The 17,723-nt window shown below is 31.0% G+C and overlaps 4 protein-coding genes across 5 annotated transcripts; 2 read left to right on the top strand and 2 right to left on the bottom strand.

The window, feature by feature from the left end:
* Positions 1-298: 298 nt before the first annotated feature.
* Positions 299-3,004, top strand: LOC149487805 (uncharacterized). The gene is made up of 2 exons (XM_089696481.1): positions 299-884; positions 2,194-3,004. Exons 1-2 carry the CDS (start codon positions 663-665, stop codon positions 2,416-2,418), a joined length of 447 nt encoding a protein of 148 aa, XP_089552607.1. The 5' UTR covers positions 299-662; the 3' UTR covers positions 2,419-3,004.
* A 91-nt stretch (positions 3,005-3,095) lies between these two features.
* LOC149487804 (zinc finger protein 532-like) lies at positions 3,096-5,556 on the bottom strand. Its single transcript, XM_089696480.1, has 3 exons — positions 5,421-5,556; positions 5,070-5,242; positions 3,096-4,873 (listed from the first exon to the last, which is right to left on the bottom strand). Exons 2-3 carry the CDS (start codon positions 5,204-5,206, stop codon positions 3,106-3,108), a joined length of 1,905 nt encoding a protein of 634 aa, XP_089552606.1. The 5' UTR covers positions 5,207-5,242; positions 5,421-5,556; the 3' UTR covers positions 3,096-3,105.
* Positions 5,557-6,298: 742 nt separating this feature from the next.
* Positions 6,299-10,955, bottom strand: LOC149487803 (cartilage-associated protein-like). The gene is made up of 3 exons (XM_089696479.1): positions 10,819-10,955; positions 10,544-10,734; positions 6,299-7,322 (listed from the first exon to the last, which is right to left on the bottom strand). The coding sequence occupies exon 3, from the start codon at positions 7,286-7,288 to the stop codon at positions 6,425-6,427; it is 864 nt and encodes a 287-aa protein (XP_089552605.1). The 5' UTR covers positions 7,289-7,322; positions 10,544-10,734; positions 10,819-10,955; the 3' UTR covers positions 6,299-6,424.
* A 2,642-nt stretch (positions 10,956-13,597) lies between these two features.
* Positions 13,598-17,477, top strand: LOC149487802 (cilia- and flagella-associated protein 161-like). 2 transcript variants are annotated; one of them, XM_089695895.1, is made up of 8 exons: positions 13,598-13,657; positions 14,702-14,791; positions 15,375-15,447; positions 15,680-15,836; positions 16,115-16,199; positions 16,283-16,441; positions 16,625-16,714; positions 17,310-17,477. In XM_089695895.1, the coding sequence occupies exons 1-8, from the start codon at positions 13,598-13,600 to the stop codon at positions 17,412-17,414; spliced, it is 819 nt and encodes a 272-aa protein (XP_089552021.1). In that variant the 3' UTR covers positions 17,415-17,477. The 2 variants fall into 2 exon arrangements, with proteins under 2 accessions (XP_089552021.1, XP_089552020.1); XM_089695894.1 differs by having other exon boundaries at positions 15,375-15,463; positions 15,690-15,836.
* Positions 17,478-17,723: the final 246 nt, after the last annotated feature.

Here is a 17,723-nt window from a genome sequence, read left to right as displayed (position 1 = left end):
AAGAAATACTCTCACGAACTGTCCTGTGTATACGCGATGGTAATACTGGCATGCAAGGGCACAGTATGCATGCCAGTATTACTTGCAAATGTATCCGCAGTTTGCCAGTAACTCGTACATGCCAGTAACTTTCATACCAGCTACTTTCCCGATTTACTGGCATGTGTATCCCCGCCCTATTGACGTACGTCAATACTATTCACTATCGTTTTGCGTCATGACTCGTGCATCGTGTATGGCCTTGGCGGGACGTACAGCAAGATGGACCGTGAATAAGACGCATTAGGTGGCCCGTGGCAACAGGCAATTGGCAAATGGCAACACTGCGAGAACTGAAAAATGAAAATTGAAATTTGAAATACCTTCGAATTTTGATAAACGTGTGATATACTGCGGAGTTGATTGAGTTCGGGTATATATTTTTAAATTCGAAAAATTCAGTTGAACCTACAAGTTTTTTAAAGTATTTATTCGTCATTTAAAAAATAATTGATATTGGCAGCAGAAGAAACAATCAAGTGACACTAGCACTACATTTGTTTGACAAAACAAGGACAAAACATTAATCTCCATTCTCAGTTATTCTGCTAATGCGTGATTTGCGCATGTTATTCGCTGTATTTTTATTCAAATTACTGAAAAGTTAAAGAAAGAAACTAAACATGTCTGACCCATCTGATAACATTATTGACCTCACATCGCCTGTTCCATTTGGCTTGGTTAAGCATTGTAATTTCTCTGATGATGTTATTGAAATAGATGATAACACTGACGAATCAATTTGTGAGGTAATTTTTGAAACAAATCAAACAATCGCAGCTCCCAACAAAGCTCCAAATAAACTCACAAAAAAATCAAGAGCGAAATCTTTGGAGCCAAAGACGGTAAGTTTTAATTTAAATAAGGATACATCCGAAATTTTAAGTATCGTAATTCGTACATAGAACATATTGTATTTATTCAACTACACTTTTTTAGAACAATTTTTCAATACTTGGTTATAAGTGAGCAGGGTCGGAACAAAAACCGATAAACGACATGCTGTATTTTTTTTTTTTTTTTTTTGTAATTTCGATGCTTTTGCATAATTTTACATGATAAGCTTATTGAATCTGTTCTAAAGCCGATGAATCTAGTAGAAAAATGCGCTTCAAGTTAAATGATCTATACAGATACCGATAAATCCACTGATGAGGTAAAAGAAAATTGATATCTTAACAGAAACCGATAAATCCTACATAAATTTGATAGATTTTTATAAGGTTGAGACAAAAACCGATATATCAATTTTTTATTTTTTATTATTTAATTCCTCATATACTTAGTTTTAACCAAAAATGTTAATGGTTTTTTCACATAGCGATAAATCCTTAGTTGATTTTTTCTAAAAACGATAAATCCGGATAGTCTAAGCAAAAACCGCTATATCCATTTTTTTTTTTCGTTTATTACTTCACACACGAATCTGTTGTTTTGGCCACCAAACAATGTTGCTAATGTTGATATATTAAGATTTTCTACTCTCTTTTACCTAAAAAAACAAAGAAATAAAACGTTTTTTCCGATTTGTCAAAAATCTTAGAAAGTGGATTTAGCGGTTTTTGTTCCGAAGCTCCTCAAGTTATAACTAAAATCTCATACAATGAAGTTAAAATTTATGAAGGAAAACACTCAGATTCACATTTGCCATGTTTGTTCACATCATGAAATCACACCAATACATGTAATTTTGGCATGTTAAATCTTAATCTTACAAATCAAGTTACATTTTGAATATTTGAAAACAACAACATGCCTCTTCAACATAGGGGTTAAAAACTCAAACAATTTTTTATTCAATATAGACTTCTTATCCAAGCACTTTAGAATAATTGTCATAAGTATATCATTGAAATCTTATGAACCACTTAAATGGGTATCCCCAGGAGTAGATGAAAAATTGTTGAAACTATCCTAACATAATATTAACGAATGGCAGTCATAAAATAAATAGATTGAAGAACTGCATTAAAATTGTAACTTCATATTTTCATAGTAGTCAATAGACATATTTGACAAAATACACCATAATTTACTTTAATAAAGTTTATACTAACTGTATTATTAACTGTTACAGTTTTGGGATCAGTTTTAACTGTGTCTGTAAAATATGCTATATTTATTTATTAATATACCTACATACTTCAATTACAGGTGGAAGTTCAATCCCCTGAAAAAAAAGCAATCAAGATTGGAGAGTGTCCCATATGCTGTGAACAATTGGGAAAGAATCCAGCATCATCAACAAAGTGTGGACATGTATTTTGTTTAGAATGCATACAGAGATCTTTAAAACATGACAAAAGATGCCCTCAATGTAGAAGATCATTAAAAGGGGCTACTGCTTTTCATCCACTGTACCTTCCAATACAAACATAAATGTTACAGTAAAAATAAAATATGTAAATATATTTAATAACTTTATTACATTCATATTTAGAATTAATAATTAACTAAGTTTACATTAATGTTTCATATTTTATTCTTTTACCTAGTTAACTAAAATTAACAAAAACAAAGATTCAAATACTATCATATTCTTTTATAAAGTATGTTTATACATGTTGTGTTTGAATAAAACTGGCAATTATTCACACATATTTCCTCATGGAATTCTGAAAACTGCTGATGTGGATCCCATGTTCTTATATTTTTACTTTCAACTTTTTCTATTTGTTAGAACTGACTTAAACATTTGTAATGAATTTATTTCTACATTGTTATGTTGTGGTGACATCAAAATCCGATTTTCATTGTCTTTACTTTACCATTCTGTTAAACTACTATCTGTTGAAAAATCTCATTAAAATTAAAAATCCATTGTACCTATAGTTTTAACAATCTAACCATAAGATAAGTAACATTGTTTTATTCTAAGGAGTGATTGTGATGCATGTAATATAAATATGTAATTCTAAATTTAAGTTTGTGACTGATGATATGGAATAAATGTGTTTTGATATAATTTGTATGTTTGAATTTAAACACATTATAAATGTGAAATACATGATTCATAAAATTATACAATGTCAAGCAAGCCTTAAAATAATAATTGACTCCAGCAATTTATGGGCTTTTAGCTTTTTGAGTATTCTTTTTTAAGAAAGCCATGCCATGAACTCTGTAATGTTTTTCTAAACTGTGAGGGTCAGTGAATTTTTCTCTGCAAATATTACATTGGTTTGCTTCAAGTGGCTCATCTTCTGGTGCATTTGACTTAATGTGGTATTTTTCTAATGCATCTTTGTTAAAGCAATCATGTTTAACAATATATTCATTAACATCTGTTATTTTATGATCTAATAACAAATGAGTTGAAAAAGAGGGCTTGACAGCAAAGCATTGCCCACACTCCATACACTGATAAGCCAAAGATGGATCTTTGTGTGATAATATATGTAAATGGAAAGTTTTTGCATCCTCTGTTTGGTACTGACACTTTTTGCAGTAATTAGGAGTATTCTGTTCAACTTGTATTGCTGTTGGTGGATTCATTTTATCAGTATGAGCTCCAACTTTATTTTTGTGATTGCGCTTTAATATCTTATTTGATTTTAAGTGCTTTGTTCTAGTCACATTTTTCTTCATCTCCTTTAAATTCATTTTTGTCAAGTTTACTTTCAAATCTAAGCACTTAATATGATTGTGAAATTCTTTGAAATGTGTTTTTATTTCTTCCCAGTTTTCATTAACTTTAACTCTACACAAATGGCATACTATTTGATATACATCTTGCCTCTTGCTTGTATTGCCTTCAGAGGGAGCCTCCAATGAGCAATCAGGACATTTATATGGTTCCTTGTCAAAATTGCCATCAATCCATTGATGTACAGGTTTTGAACATTTATGACAGGTTTTCAATATTATTTTGCATATAATCGATGACAAAGGTCTATTGTATGTTGAATGATGCTTTTCCATATGATGATTTAATAAATCATACACAGCAGGAGAAATAACACCGCAGTTCCAACATGGATACATTTGATGATTCTTATGAATGGTTGCAAGATGGGTATTGAGGTGCTTGTTTATTTGATTTACACTTAAAAATATTGCAGGACACTGTTGACATTCATAGTATGTAGGGTATTTTGTTTTATCACAACATCGCATTACATGTTTCAATACTGTATTCTCATTGTATCCAGCAAGGGCACACGAAGGACATTTAAATATTTTATTTAAGTGGCTCTGCCTCATATGGGTTAAAAAACTGTTTGGATGTAGCAACTGACAACCACTTTTGAAACATTTAATTCTAGATGTAACTCTCATCATTTTAAAGCCTTCACAGTCATGATTGTAGGGGTATGTACACACCCTATTTGGTAAATTCATACCACATTCTGGGCAAATGTATGGAGGACTTTTCAAGTGCAAACGAATATGAGCACTTAGTGCACATATTGAGGGTAGTGTGAATAAACATACAGGGCAAGTGTAGATGTTGTGTGCATGGTCCATGTAATGTTTTACTCTATCTTTCTCTTTGTTTTTTGTTACTGTAATATTTTTTTTACATTCAAAACAATGTATATTTGGAAATGTTTTGTCTGAATTATCAGTTCTGTACATTTCAGTTACTGAATTAACAGTAAATGAATCTACACTCTTAGATGTGGTGGCAATTTCTGAGCTGATAAATAGCAGAGGTTCAACTTTTAAATCACTCAAGTTGATGGTAGCAGTTTTATTACTATGAGATCTTATGTGAGCTAAAAACTGACATCTATTATAAAATACATTCAGTTTATTGCAATATCTGCACAAATAAGTAATCTGTAGAGATTTACGGCCAATGTGAACTTTATAACTTGATTCAAATATAAACCTGTAACAAAGTGATATTTAATTAATAAAAGAAACAATATTTGAAAAATTTAGTTCTGTAAACACCTACTAAAATTCTTAACATGCATTATAATGTCCAATAACATTATAAGTGCATACAAACGAACACTAAATGAATTATAGATTCCATCTACTACAAGTACCTATATTCTACAACAAAATATGATAGTACTTACTTATCACTACAATCTATGCATGAATATAGTTTGTGGCCATTTACAGGTACTGGTATTTTATAATTAGGCATTGCTTTTGTGAATAATATGTTCTTTATACTTAATTTATCATTGACCATATCTGTAGCCAAAGCCATTATTTTATCGTCTCTATTGCTAAGTTGAAGATGTATCTGGAAATAGAAAATTTCAATAAGTGCATAACTACTTAGATACCTAGGTACATATTATGGTAATAATTATATGTATAGAAAATAGAAACGTAGCACTTATTTTTTCTAATGACCCATTTCTCGTATGAAAAACATAATTATTCTTATCAATCAAAGAAAAATATAATATTTGAATTACCTGTGTATGAATAAGGATTTTGATAAAATACAATTTTCAATTTCCAAATTCCAATCATTAAATCCGTTCTTGACATTTAGTATGGCCATTGAAAAAAAACTAATTTGGTATTGCCATTTCAATACATAAAATTCTGTAAAATATTATAATGCGAAATATTTGCATCTCGAATTTGAGAAAATGATAAATTTGTTCTTTAAATTATTATATATTTTATCTTTAAATTTAGCGATTTATTGTAGTATTTTCAGAACATAAAAAATTCAAGTAGGTATTTAATTGCGACATGGATACGAAAATCACGACGGTTTTAATTATTGCATTACTAATTTGTTATTATTTATTAATGGTAATTATTGAAGTGAGAAAATATAGTATTTTGTATCCATTAGTTATTTTCGGTTCTACACACCTTATGTAAATATATCATTGGCAACATTATTTTAATCCTGTACATAACATCTTGTATATTTTTCTTTGTCTATGCCTGATAAAAGTATTTAATTTCTGTTGATGAATTCCCATCTACAACAATGTGAATATGGCCTACCCTTTAAATAAAAGTTGAATTTGATATGAGATCAAGTCAAATAAAAATATTACCTATCTTTTATTGATTAAAATCTTGATTAAAATACTACATAAGTATCCAACCAATAATACAACCAAGGATAATAAAAAATCTTAATACCTAAGTATCAATCTTTCAGAGATTAATTTCCTGGAACTAAGAAAAATAAGAAGTTCTAAGATTGTGTGAATTCTTCGTCACTCCAATAAAAATGTACAAAATATACCAAATTTTTTAAGCGGTACAAAATAAAAATATAAGTAAGTATATTTTGGAAATAAAATAAAAGTTCTACATATTCTATGCATTTATATTATATTTTATTTTAATAAGTCTAACATGGTATAACATTTAAAAAAATATGGCACATGTTATTATTTATATAATGATTTAGTTACTTCTTATTGGTAGTAAAAAAAATTGTTACATAATATTAAAATACCAAATTAGATTCAAATTTATCACTATTATCTTGATGAAAAAATTCAAGTAACTGTTTTTCATATTTATCTCTTTTTAAGTAATGGATAATATCAGATCTCTCAAGGAAAGAATCTTTATCAATGAGGGTTTGGTATATTTTTTTATTTTCTAACATATCCTCATCCTCTGGCAGTAATGTTAAGTAGCTTGCAACTGCTTTGCCAACATCATCTAGTCTGTCTAAATTGTAGTAAGATATTTGTAAGTAATTCAGCAGGTCAGCTAGAAAATCTGTTCCAGAATTGTAAAGGGGTTTCAATTGGTCTTGACACCTTTGCTTACATGTTAAAAGAGAGGCAATATAATTCGATATCACTATAGTAACTTCTGGAGACCATTCCTGTTCTGGTTGTTGTTCACATTCCATCCGACATTTATTTTCCCAGGCCAAGTAATCTACCAAGGTTTCTTCCATGTTGGCTATTGTTTCACCCCAGTTTTTTAATTTATATGATTTGAGACCCAATCTATATAAAATTTGATAGTCTTCACTCTCAAGATCCACAACATTATTTATATCAACTTCGGGTTGCTGGGTGTAGTAGTCTAAATTTTTCTTCATGGCCGGATCCTCAGGGTGACCAACCAGGAAAGTATATGAAGCCGATGCAGCTTTTGGAAGAGCATACATTTGAAAGTAACACAGGTGTAAGTATTCATAGGGTTTTCTAGTTTGCATATTCAAAACAATTGCATCAGATACATTACTATACATATGAATATTTTCAAAGCCTTCCTGTTTGCAATTCATAAGGCATTGCCTCGTTCTTATAAATAATTCGTATATTTTCAGATCCTCTATATTTTCATTCATATTACTTATTTTAGCGTCATTTTTACACTTTAACCTACAATTGATAATGACGGTTTTATAAAGTTTATACAAATGCAGTGATTCTTCAAATTGCACTATACACTCGGACCATCTTTCGTTTGTATATGCGTCTAGTCCTTTTTGGTATGTGGAATCCAAAGATGAAAACTGTAATGAGTTAACTACAAAAAATGCATTGAGGAATATTAATTTCCTTCCAAACCAACTCATGGTGATGTTAAAATTATCAATATAAGATAACTAAGGCCCAACTTTCAACTCTATTATTAACAAACATTTGTGTCGTTTAGAAACAAAAGTGGTCAAATCCATTCGGGTGGATTTATAGAAATCAACGATTTTTCGTTCTGATCTACCTGCACAAGCTATGTATTAGGTTTGAATCCGTATGGCTTCACTTAGGTTAGTATTTCTGATCAAAAAGAAAACATTCATGACCACAAAACTAAAAAATCAAAATAATTGGGATATTATTTTGGATTTGACTTATTTCGAAACCAAGCTATGGATTTGACTAGTTTTGTTATTGATGTAGTTGGATTTGACCATCTTTGATTCTTATCACCATGGATGTGACTGATTTTGATGCTAAAACAATATCATGTCAGGGGTTCTCAATATTTTGGGTTGGTTGGGTAGAAACAGTAAATATAAACAATTTAGTACTTTGAAATCAATCTTGCTTTATTTGAAAAACCTTCATTCATCATCATTATAGAAGTATATAATCAAAGCTATTATATTTTTAAATTTCTCATACAACTATAGCTGGTAATTCTTCAGAGAAATCACAATCTTCAGCAACCTGTTCATGAGTAATAGATGATTTAGGTCTTGAAAGGACTTGTTTATAATAATTTAAATCTGAGATTTCATCCCACTTCTCTCCAAAATGTGTGATTAATAGTTTCTTCACATCATTTAATTTTTCTTGTTTAACATCAACATATAATTTAATTACATCTGGGTTTATAGCAGAAACCTTCTTTTTTCCTTTGCAGATATTTTGATACTTATTTAAAGTATTTTGGTAAGACTCTTCCGCTCGAATATACACATTTTGCTTGTCACGAGTCCTTTTAAGAAAAAATCTTTTCGATTTTTTTATTGAAAAGTGCATATTACCTGTAGTTTTTAAAACTTCAGATGCTGATCGTTTCCAGTCGTAAACTTTTATATCAATTCCCAAGTAATACACGGTTCCATGACGGATGAAAATTTCGTAATAATCATCAGGGCTAGTCATTACCTCTCGACTTTTAATCTCTTTTTCAATTTTTGCGAAAACTCTATCTGGTGGCAAAAATGAATGGCCAACAACTGGAAACAGAATTTCTAGGTCCATAATGTGTACAGGTGCATAGTCTTGTAACCATTTAGCTGTCATACCAAGAAGAGATTGGTTTTTATTTTGGCCGCTGCACCCATCTGCTACTAAACGAACCTGTGTGATATGGTCTAATCCGGGACTTAGAAAAATGTTGTTCAAGCAATGAAAAACAGCGCTAGCAATTTCATTCGATGCTTTCGGCAAAATATCTTCAGTCCAGGTGTAGATGAACGTGTTGTTAATAGTTAATGGTGATTTCGAATTTCCGATTACCACCGTAAAATTGTACACATATAACTGCCTCGAGTAGTATGCACTTTGATCGGGAACTTTTGGACACGGTTGGTTCTTTTGGCAGTCAAAACTTAGAATTAAAATATTTTCGCTGCTGTCTTTTAATAAACGATAAAACGCTTTGGCTCTCAATTTGTGAATTCTGCTCTCAATCATTAATTGATTTTTTACCTCATTGTTTTTTTCATGTTTTAGTCGTTCTTGTAAAACTATGCAAGTGGAGCACATGTCTGTGCGAGGGGATCCAAAACCTATGTTAAATTCGGTTTTGAAAATTTCTCTGAAGTAAGATGCCTTAATATCTTTATGTTCATCCGCAGTTTCTGCGATAAAAATTTTATAAAGTTTACTAATGCTGAGCTCCGATGACAAATACTGTCTACTTTTTATTTTACTTCTACAGTAATGTATTTCTAAGGGCTCAAGCTTTTTGATAAAGTCTTTGACAGCTTCCTTCTTAGGTGCATATTTTTGAGTTTTACGCGGGCCTCCTCTATTCTCTTGTGCAGATTCACCCATGGCTTTGAAATGTCGATTTATTACACCTGTCACTCTTCCTTTCTTTAAAGCCAAAATAGAAAGAAAGGCGCGTTTGCAAATTGGAATCGAGACATTGTGTCGTCGTCGTGCAAAGTACGTTACCGCCATTTCTTTTTTATTCCCACATTGATTTACTGGCCTATGTCGCTGAGTAGTAGTAACTTTCGTATGATTAATTATAAAATTATCCTGATAAATTTTGTCTGGTTTTTTGTAGAAAGCTTTATTAAATGCTATTATATCAGCATGACTCAATGAAGTGCATCTATATGCCTTGGTGTAGTGGTCACATGGTAGTTTTAAATTTGGTGGCTCTTTTGGAGTGTATCTAAAATAAAAACAATAATAAATAAGTAAATATTACAAAAAAAATAAGCACTTTCAATACACAAAATTATTATACTGACTACATATAACCCTCCTTTTGGGCTTCACCGTAGTCAGATAAAAAATACTTCATGCCATCTAAAATAAAAATCTAAGTAAAAAAACTAACAAATTGCAAGAAAATAGTAAATTATTCAGTAGATGATCCAAAATAAAAACACCACATGTTTAGCACCACTGACCACGAAAGGCAGCGTAAGTAATCAAAGCAGTACAAACATACCTTTTCTTCTTCAATTTGTTGCATTTCCAATCTGCTTTTTGTTGTGTCCTTTTCCGTGACAACTGGGGAGTAGTTTCCTTTATTAAATTATCCATTATATTGTAATTTAACACTAACTTTTAATAAAAAACGGCGACGCATACACAAAACGACAATCCATGCGCTCGTCACTCCGCAAAATGGCTGCCGGTCGGCTGTCATTTTCATACATAGTTCTGTCTTCTGATTGGCTACGCGGATTAGACCGATTTCGTTTCTAAGCTATAAAGGATTTGACTCTTTTTGATACTGAGCAGTCATTTTGAATCGATTTTTCTACGAGTTGGTTTGGATTTGACTCTTTTTGAAACCGGTAGCAAAAACAAGATTTTTCATTGAATAAAATGGTGTACTGTGTTCCAAAACCTTTATTTTTGGATTTGACCAGTTTTGTTTCTAACCGACACATTTGTCTACATACCACGCGTCACACTAATAAGTACTAACTTCTAACATATCATTCTTTAATACACGTATGACTTTTATTGTTTTATCGCAAATCGCATTGGCCATTGACTCCGCTGTGTAAGCTTTTGACCTATTTAATAATCATAACATATTCTGTTATGTAGAGCGGATATGACGGTATATCTTCTTTTTATTTCCTATAGTCTGAAACATTTAAATTATTATTTTGAGATTTTGATAATATTTAAATTGACGATCACTATTTTACAAAGGTAAATGCTTGTATACAGGAATATTATATTTATATTCTTATTATGAGTATGTATGGCACGTAATTATTTATCGTTTTATATATTTTAACCAGTAAAATTTAAATTTGACATTTTTGTCTGATATCTTTTTAAAGTTTTCTTTGTCGTCGTGGCAAGAAGATCGGTCTATTTGCCACTGTCAACTGTCAAGTGCAGAGTGCACATTGTGTTAATGTGTGTTAAATGTTAATCACAGTGTTATTAAAGTGTTAATACATAATTATTATTAATTAGTAGGTATTATGTGACCATACTCAAGACGAGTAAAAAAAATGTTTAATAAAATAAATAGTTGCTCATTGATTGAAGACCTGAAAACATCACGAATGTCACCGTGAATGTGAATTTGTATGTTACTTGTATGTTAAGATTTGGTTAAGATGCTTGGGTGACTGTTATATCTAGCATTTTTGCCTGATTTATTCTGAGTGCCCAGCATTCATTTTTCAGTATAAACAAAAGGTACTACTCATAGGTACTACTACATGTTACATATTTGCATTCACTATACGCATCGCGAGCTGAGTCGAACCCAAGAAGCTTATATCTGATACACTGGAGATTTCAGTATGAACATTTACTTGTAACAAGAAAATATGACCTTGAATGACGCCTGTATGTTTTTTTATCCCTTTCACACCTAACTAACTACCTAGGTACTACTAACTAACTACCTAACATTCAAAGTCATATTTTCTAGTTACAAGTTAATGTTCATACTGAAATCTCCAGTGTATTAGATATAAGCTTCTTGGTCGAACCTATTCGTGGACAAATCGTTCACTTCTGTGGTTCAAACAATCACACTCTACACCATTGAGATAAGTACTATTACTACTTGATTACTACCTACGTAGTAATAGCTCAATGCTCTACACAGACTACACTGGACTGTTTTTGTTGTTGTGTGTTGTTTGGTGAAGCGTGGGTGAGGTTATAATATTTCCATTTTTCACTTAGCCATTTCAATCAATGAAACTATATATATAAATTTATAATTACTAGACTAGAGTAGATAATTTTTGAAACAAAAAAAAATCGCAGTCGGATGAAACCCATTAGAAAAGGAGGGGAATATGATGAAAATTAAAGGAAAAATAAATTACGGTCAATCCGAGTTCGGGAAAAGGGAGGGGGGAGCTTTTAAGAGAAAAAAATGGTTTCTCTTGATTTCCGACAAAACTACAAGTCCTACGGAAAAAAGTTCAATGGCAAAGTTGTAGATAATAAAAAGATCTACAACTTTTGTATTGACAATTTTTTCACATAACCTCAAAATTTAGGTGAAAAATTCAAAAAACCAAGTTTTTGGTTTTTTATTTTTATCTACTTCAAAATTTATTTTTTTTCTACGAAATTTGGTGGAAACTTGCTTTATTATGTCCCAAATACACTGTAATTTATTTGACTGAAAATATTTATTTTTTCGCCTTATTTTGAATTAATACCAAAAAAACAACCTAATTTTCAATCGAAAAGTCACCCGTCAAAATATCAGCTTTTTTCAAAAACTTGGGGAGCCTTTTATTCATTGAAATCTCTACTTTCATATGGTGTAAAAAAAAATAAACATTACCATAGTAAATGTTCTCAGAAAATGCATACAAACAGTGTGAAAATGAGCTTTTACTAAATCAGGCACACTTCTCAAACTACCTGAAATGTTTTTATCGACATCATTTTGCTTTTGAATATGCTGTAAAATATTATACTTAGAACAGATAATTTTTTTCTTTTGAAATATTACCGAAAAGCCGATACAAGAGAAGATATAGAGTTCGAGAAGTGTGCCTGATTTAGTAAAAGCTAATTATGACACTGTTTGTAAGCATTTCCTGAGAACATTTACTATGGTAAGGTTTATTTTTTTTTACACCATATAAAAGTAGAGATTTTGATGAATAAAAGGCTCCCAAAGTTTTTGAAAAAAGCTGATATTTTGACGGGTGACTTTTCGATTGAAAATTAGGTTGTTTTTTTGGTATTAATTCAAAATAAGGCGAAAAAATAAATATTTTCAATCAAATAAATTACAGTGTATTTGGGACATAATAAAGCAAGTTTCTACCAAATGTCGTAGAAAAAAAATAAATTTTGAAGTAGTTAAAAATAAAAAACCAAAAACTTGGTTTTTTGAATTTTTCACCTAAATTTTGAGGTTATGTGAAAAAATTGTCAATACAAAAGTTGTAGATTTTTTTATTACCTACAACTTTGCCATTGAACTTTTTTCCGTAGGACTTGTAGTTTTGTCGGAAATCAAGAGAAACCATTTTTTTCTCTTAAAAGCTCCCCCCTCCCACTTCCCGAACTCGGATTGACCGTAATTTATTTTTCCTTTAATTTTCATCATATTCCCCTCCTTTTCTAATGGGTTTCATCCGACTGCGATTTTTTTGCACTTTTTATTATTTTTAAAGGGATCTACCCCAGTGTATACGCAATAATAACTTCATCACTCATTCACTACACAGAGCAAGTAATATTATGATTCACGACATACACTATCTGAAGAAAATTAAGTACTTAGTTTATTTTATTCAATTATAAAGTCAGCTAAATACCCTCTTTGTAAATTCGCTGAAATAAAGGATATATTTCTTGCGTCGGAAAATCTCTTTACGTCACACGTCTACACCCTCTCTGACAGTGTTATCCAACGGCCAAAAAATTTCCGTCACTTTACGATCTCAAATATCAATAATCAATTGACCAATATTTATTTTTGCTTAGGCATATTAATAACACATATTTCAATGACTTACAATAATTTAGTCCTTGTGGGAAATTGGAGTGAAGAAAGATTGAAAAATGAAGTAAGTCGTTTTTTACTAGTTCCATGTCCCATGCGGCATTGAAGCAAAATAGGCGTCGATTCATGGAATATTTATGAGAAACATCATTTTTTGAAATCGGTCCAGTAGTTTTTGAACCTATTCAATACAAACATACAATAATACAAAGGTTTCCTCTTTATAATAATATTAACTACTAGATTTCCGCCCGCGGCTTCGCCCGCATTTTCAAAGAAAAACTCGCATAGTTACCACTCCCGTGGGATTTCCGGGATAAAACCTATTCTATGCGTTAATCCAAGTTTAAAAATAAAAAATAAAAATAAAAATTGTTTATTTCTTTTAAACAAGTTTTAATCTGGGGTTGGAGGTAAGTGCCTTCATTTAAGTGATAAATTTCACTTGTGTTAGAAGGTGCTTCTCTTCCATAACAATTATTAGGCATTAACAATTAAAAGAAAGCTTAAAAAATAAGATAATGTAAACATAAAAATACTCTAGAAATTGGTAGAATGGATGTGTGTGTGTTAGTGTGTGTGTGTGTGTGTGTGTGTGTATGTGTATATGTGTGTGTATTTGTGTTCGCATGTTTTTGTTTGTGTAATGTACTTACAAGAATTAAAAAAATGTGTTTTTTTATTTTATTTTACATCTTCATTTTACTCTCTACTATTTACATGTTTTTAAAATGTCTTCTGCTTCTGTATAACTAATTTCTTTAAGCCATTTTAAGGTATGTTTTTTACATTTTCAAAGAAAAACTCGCATAGTTCCCGTTCCCGTGGGATTTCCGGGATAAAACCTATCCTATGTGTTAATCCAAGTTACCCTCTATATGTATGCTAAATTTCATTGCAATCGGTTCAGTAGTATTTGCATGAAAGAATAACAAATACCTAAGACAAACACACACACATGACACACACACATCCTCACAAACTTTCGCATTTATAATATTAGTATAGATAACGCTCTAAATATCCATTATACTATTATATAAAAATAGAGTTGTATTGATTTTATGAGAGTGAGAAAGATAAATGTGAACTCTTTATTTTTTGACAGTATGAATTCAAGATATTTTTGCGGAAAAGAGATAGAAAAGAATTATTGCTTCAACGATCACGGACATTATTCAGCAATTTATTAAAAGAGGTAAAAAACACACTATAAGTTCTCATTAAATACATAATTATTATTAATGAAACATAATTAGAAAAATATTGGACTTCTGCACGTCCTGTCATTGAAAGAGATAACCACGAAGCACTTGAGAGCAGGATAATTGAACACCGGGTTCATATTATTGCATTCATCCCGCATTCATTTATATAAGGACTTCAAGACTTATTATTATTAATTAATATGGAAGTTGAATGGGATGAATTTTCTTTAATACTTCCGATTGAGCTTATTTTCAGGAAACACATGTTTAATCCCGGGAAAACATATTACCTATATCATTTACTTAACGATCCAGCCGTCTAGGAGAGACAAACACACGTGCTTACAGATATTATGAATTGTTTAAAATAACAATTAATCTAAATAAGTTTAAGATAATTAAGATTTGTATAAAATTGAAATGTTATTTTGTCGTTTTTCGCTCTGATGTGTTTAAATAAGTAATCATATATGTAATCAACGATATCAATTCCCTTGATTTGGGATTTCATATTACGCTTTTGAAGTTAATGTTAATGAGCATTTTAATAAATAGGTGATATTAAAATTTCAGAGACCACTAGCAATTAGTGGCACTTTTGTACTCTTTGGATATAATGTTCAGGTCGTCGCATCCGATATGCCAGGTGAACCAGAAATATAGTGGATTGAACTTTTATAACTTTAATACGTTGAATTTTTTTATACATGTAAAAATATTCAGTATTGAAAAAGAATATAGGTAACATTATTTTATTATAAAAGAAGTAGTTGTTAGGGTAGGTGTTTGTGTCAGTAATATTACTATGTAAACTAGAAACTATGAAATGGTATGTTTCATAAAAAGAATTCCTAAATAACACAAAATTGTATCCTCAGCTAAACAAAGCGGAGGGAAGCCACAATATGGTTTAGCGCTTTCTAGTCTGGTTAGCGAAAGGCAAGTGGATTTTATGCAAAATATAAACGATGGATGCCTAATGACTCTTTCTCCTATCACCACACCTTGCTGCCGGAATACTTTTGTTATACTAAGGTGAATAATATATAATCTTAAATTCTCTTGAATATACATTTAATTTTCATCACGTAAAAGTCCTGATGATAGATTATGCTGCTTATGATTTTTTTGGAAATTAGCAGTTATTAAACATAATATATGTATTGTAGTTAAGCAGTTCAATTATATTTATATATGTAATAGGTATTATTGTTCCTAACGTGAAACAGGAAAGCGGTGGGCTTTCCTGTTTCACGTCATACAACAGTTACCTTAAACATTATAGAGTAGAAACAATTAATTTCTTCTTACAGTGCCAAAGATGAAAGTATTCACGGTATAAAAATGAACTATGGCGATGAATTTCTGTTGCGGGCAGAAAATTACGGTGATCCACAAGTGACTATCTACACCTCGCGTGTTACTTCCTATTTATTCTAAGTTTATTTTTGATTTTTAAAAATAACATATTTTATTCATAGGCGTCTCCATTATACGTTCGTTATACACCAGAGGGTGTGCCGGGTCCGTCAGATAGAATGCCAATACGACTGAGCGCTACAAAGGATTCGAATTGCCGCTGGACCACTATGCCGTTGCTAGCAAAAGATAGACTTGAAGGTCTAGGGAGTCCTATAAAGGTGTATTGTAATATTTATAATTTTTTACCAGCGGTTAAGTATTACTTGTATGAAGTTATGACACGTTTAAGTATGTATGTTGATTTATTATCTACGGGTTTGTGTTGTGAAATCATTCATTGATTAGGCTTTTGTTACAATTGTGTACTTACAATAAAATTGTTTTCCTGTTGATGTTTTCAGACAGGAGCCAAACTCATCATAAAAAATTGTGTGGCTGATAAAAGTTTATGTGTGATGAATCAAAATTGGATGCAAACTTTTTTCGGTCCTGTAAGTTGGTTACCGCAAACTTCAATAAGAAATCCGTTTTGTACAAACATAACGATAAAAGTTTTGTGATTCCGGGAAACTTAACCAGAATTCTGTTATTGTGCTTTTCACATGTGGATCGCAATATGACTGAAATGTCTTTAATTCTTCTTAGTGTTTGTTTTTCACTTTGGGATTATTGTTTTCATTCGAATCTATCATGTAGACTCATTATAATCATTCTAATAATAGATATTCGTCTATAATCTTATGAAACATTGCCTTTGACATGGCCTATTTTCATCCATACTAATATTATAAGTGCGAAAGTAACTCTGTCTGTCTGTCTGTTACTCAATCACGCCTAAACTACTGAACCAATTTGCATGAAATTTGGTATGGAGATATTTTGATACCCGAGAAAGGACATAGGCTACCTTTTATTGCGAAATATGTACCACGGGCGAAGCCGGGGCGGACCACTAGTTTACTATAATCGGAAAGCCTAAATTAATAATGTAATATAAACAAATTAAATTATATAACAGACTTTATCTAGATGAAAACAATTTGTATCACTTTGTATGCGTTAATTGATTCATAATTTAATATACAGGAGTGCGGGGTTACGTGTCGCAATTACATTGATATTCATAAAAGGTATACGGCGGAGAATATATTCACCCTAGTTAGCGACGTCGAGACTAAAACTAAGGATTAGAGGATAAACTAAAACTATGAATTACGCAAGAAAAAATATAATTTGTTGTTAAAATTTTTTTTTCACATATACCTAAAGGTAAAATGCCTGTGTGTTTTCTGATTGTGATATGAAATGTGTTTTTTGTATTTGGTATATTTTACAAATAAATTACTTTCCTCACTACTCTCGTTGTTATGATTGGTTATCACTGAATAAATTTTCACTCCTATTCATCTCAGGTTTATGTAATTTCAATATCCTATTACATACTATGTTTTTAAGATAGGTACTTGAGGGTAGAGATAAACTACGATAACATGGCGCGCC

This window comes from Colias philodice, chromosome 6, assembly GCF_061535455.1.
Source record: "Colias philodice isolate Cphi_HAF_F1 chromosome 6, ilColPhil1 Martin Lab GWU primary, whole genome shotgun sequence".
Taxonomy (NCBI): Eukaryota; Metazoa; Arthropoda; class Insecta; order Lepidoptera; family Pieridae; genus Colias; species Colias philodice.
This window is presented reverse-complemented; position numbering and strand designations above follow the sequence as displayed.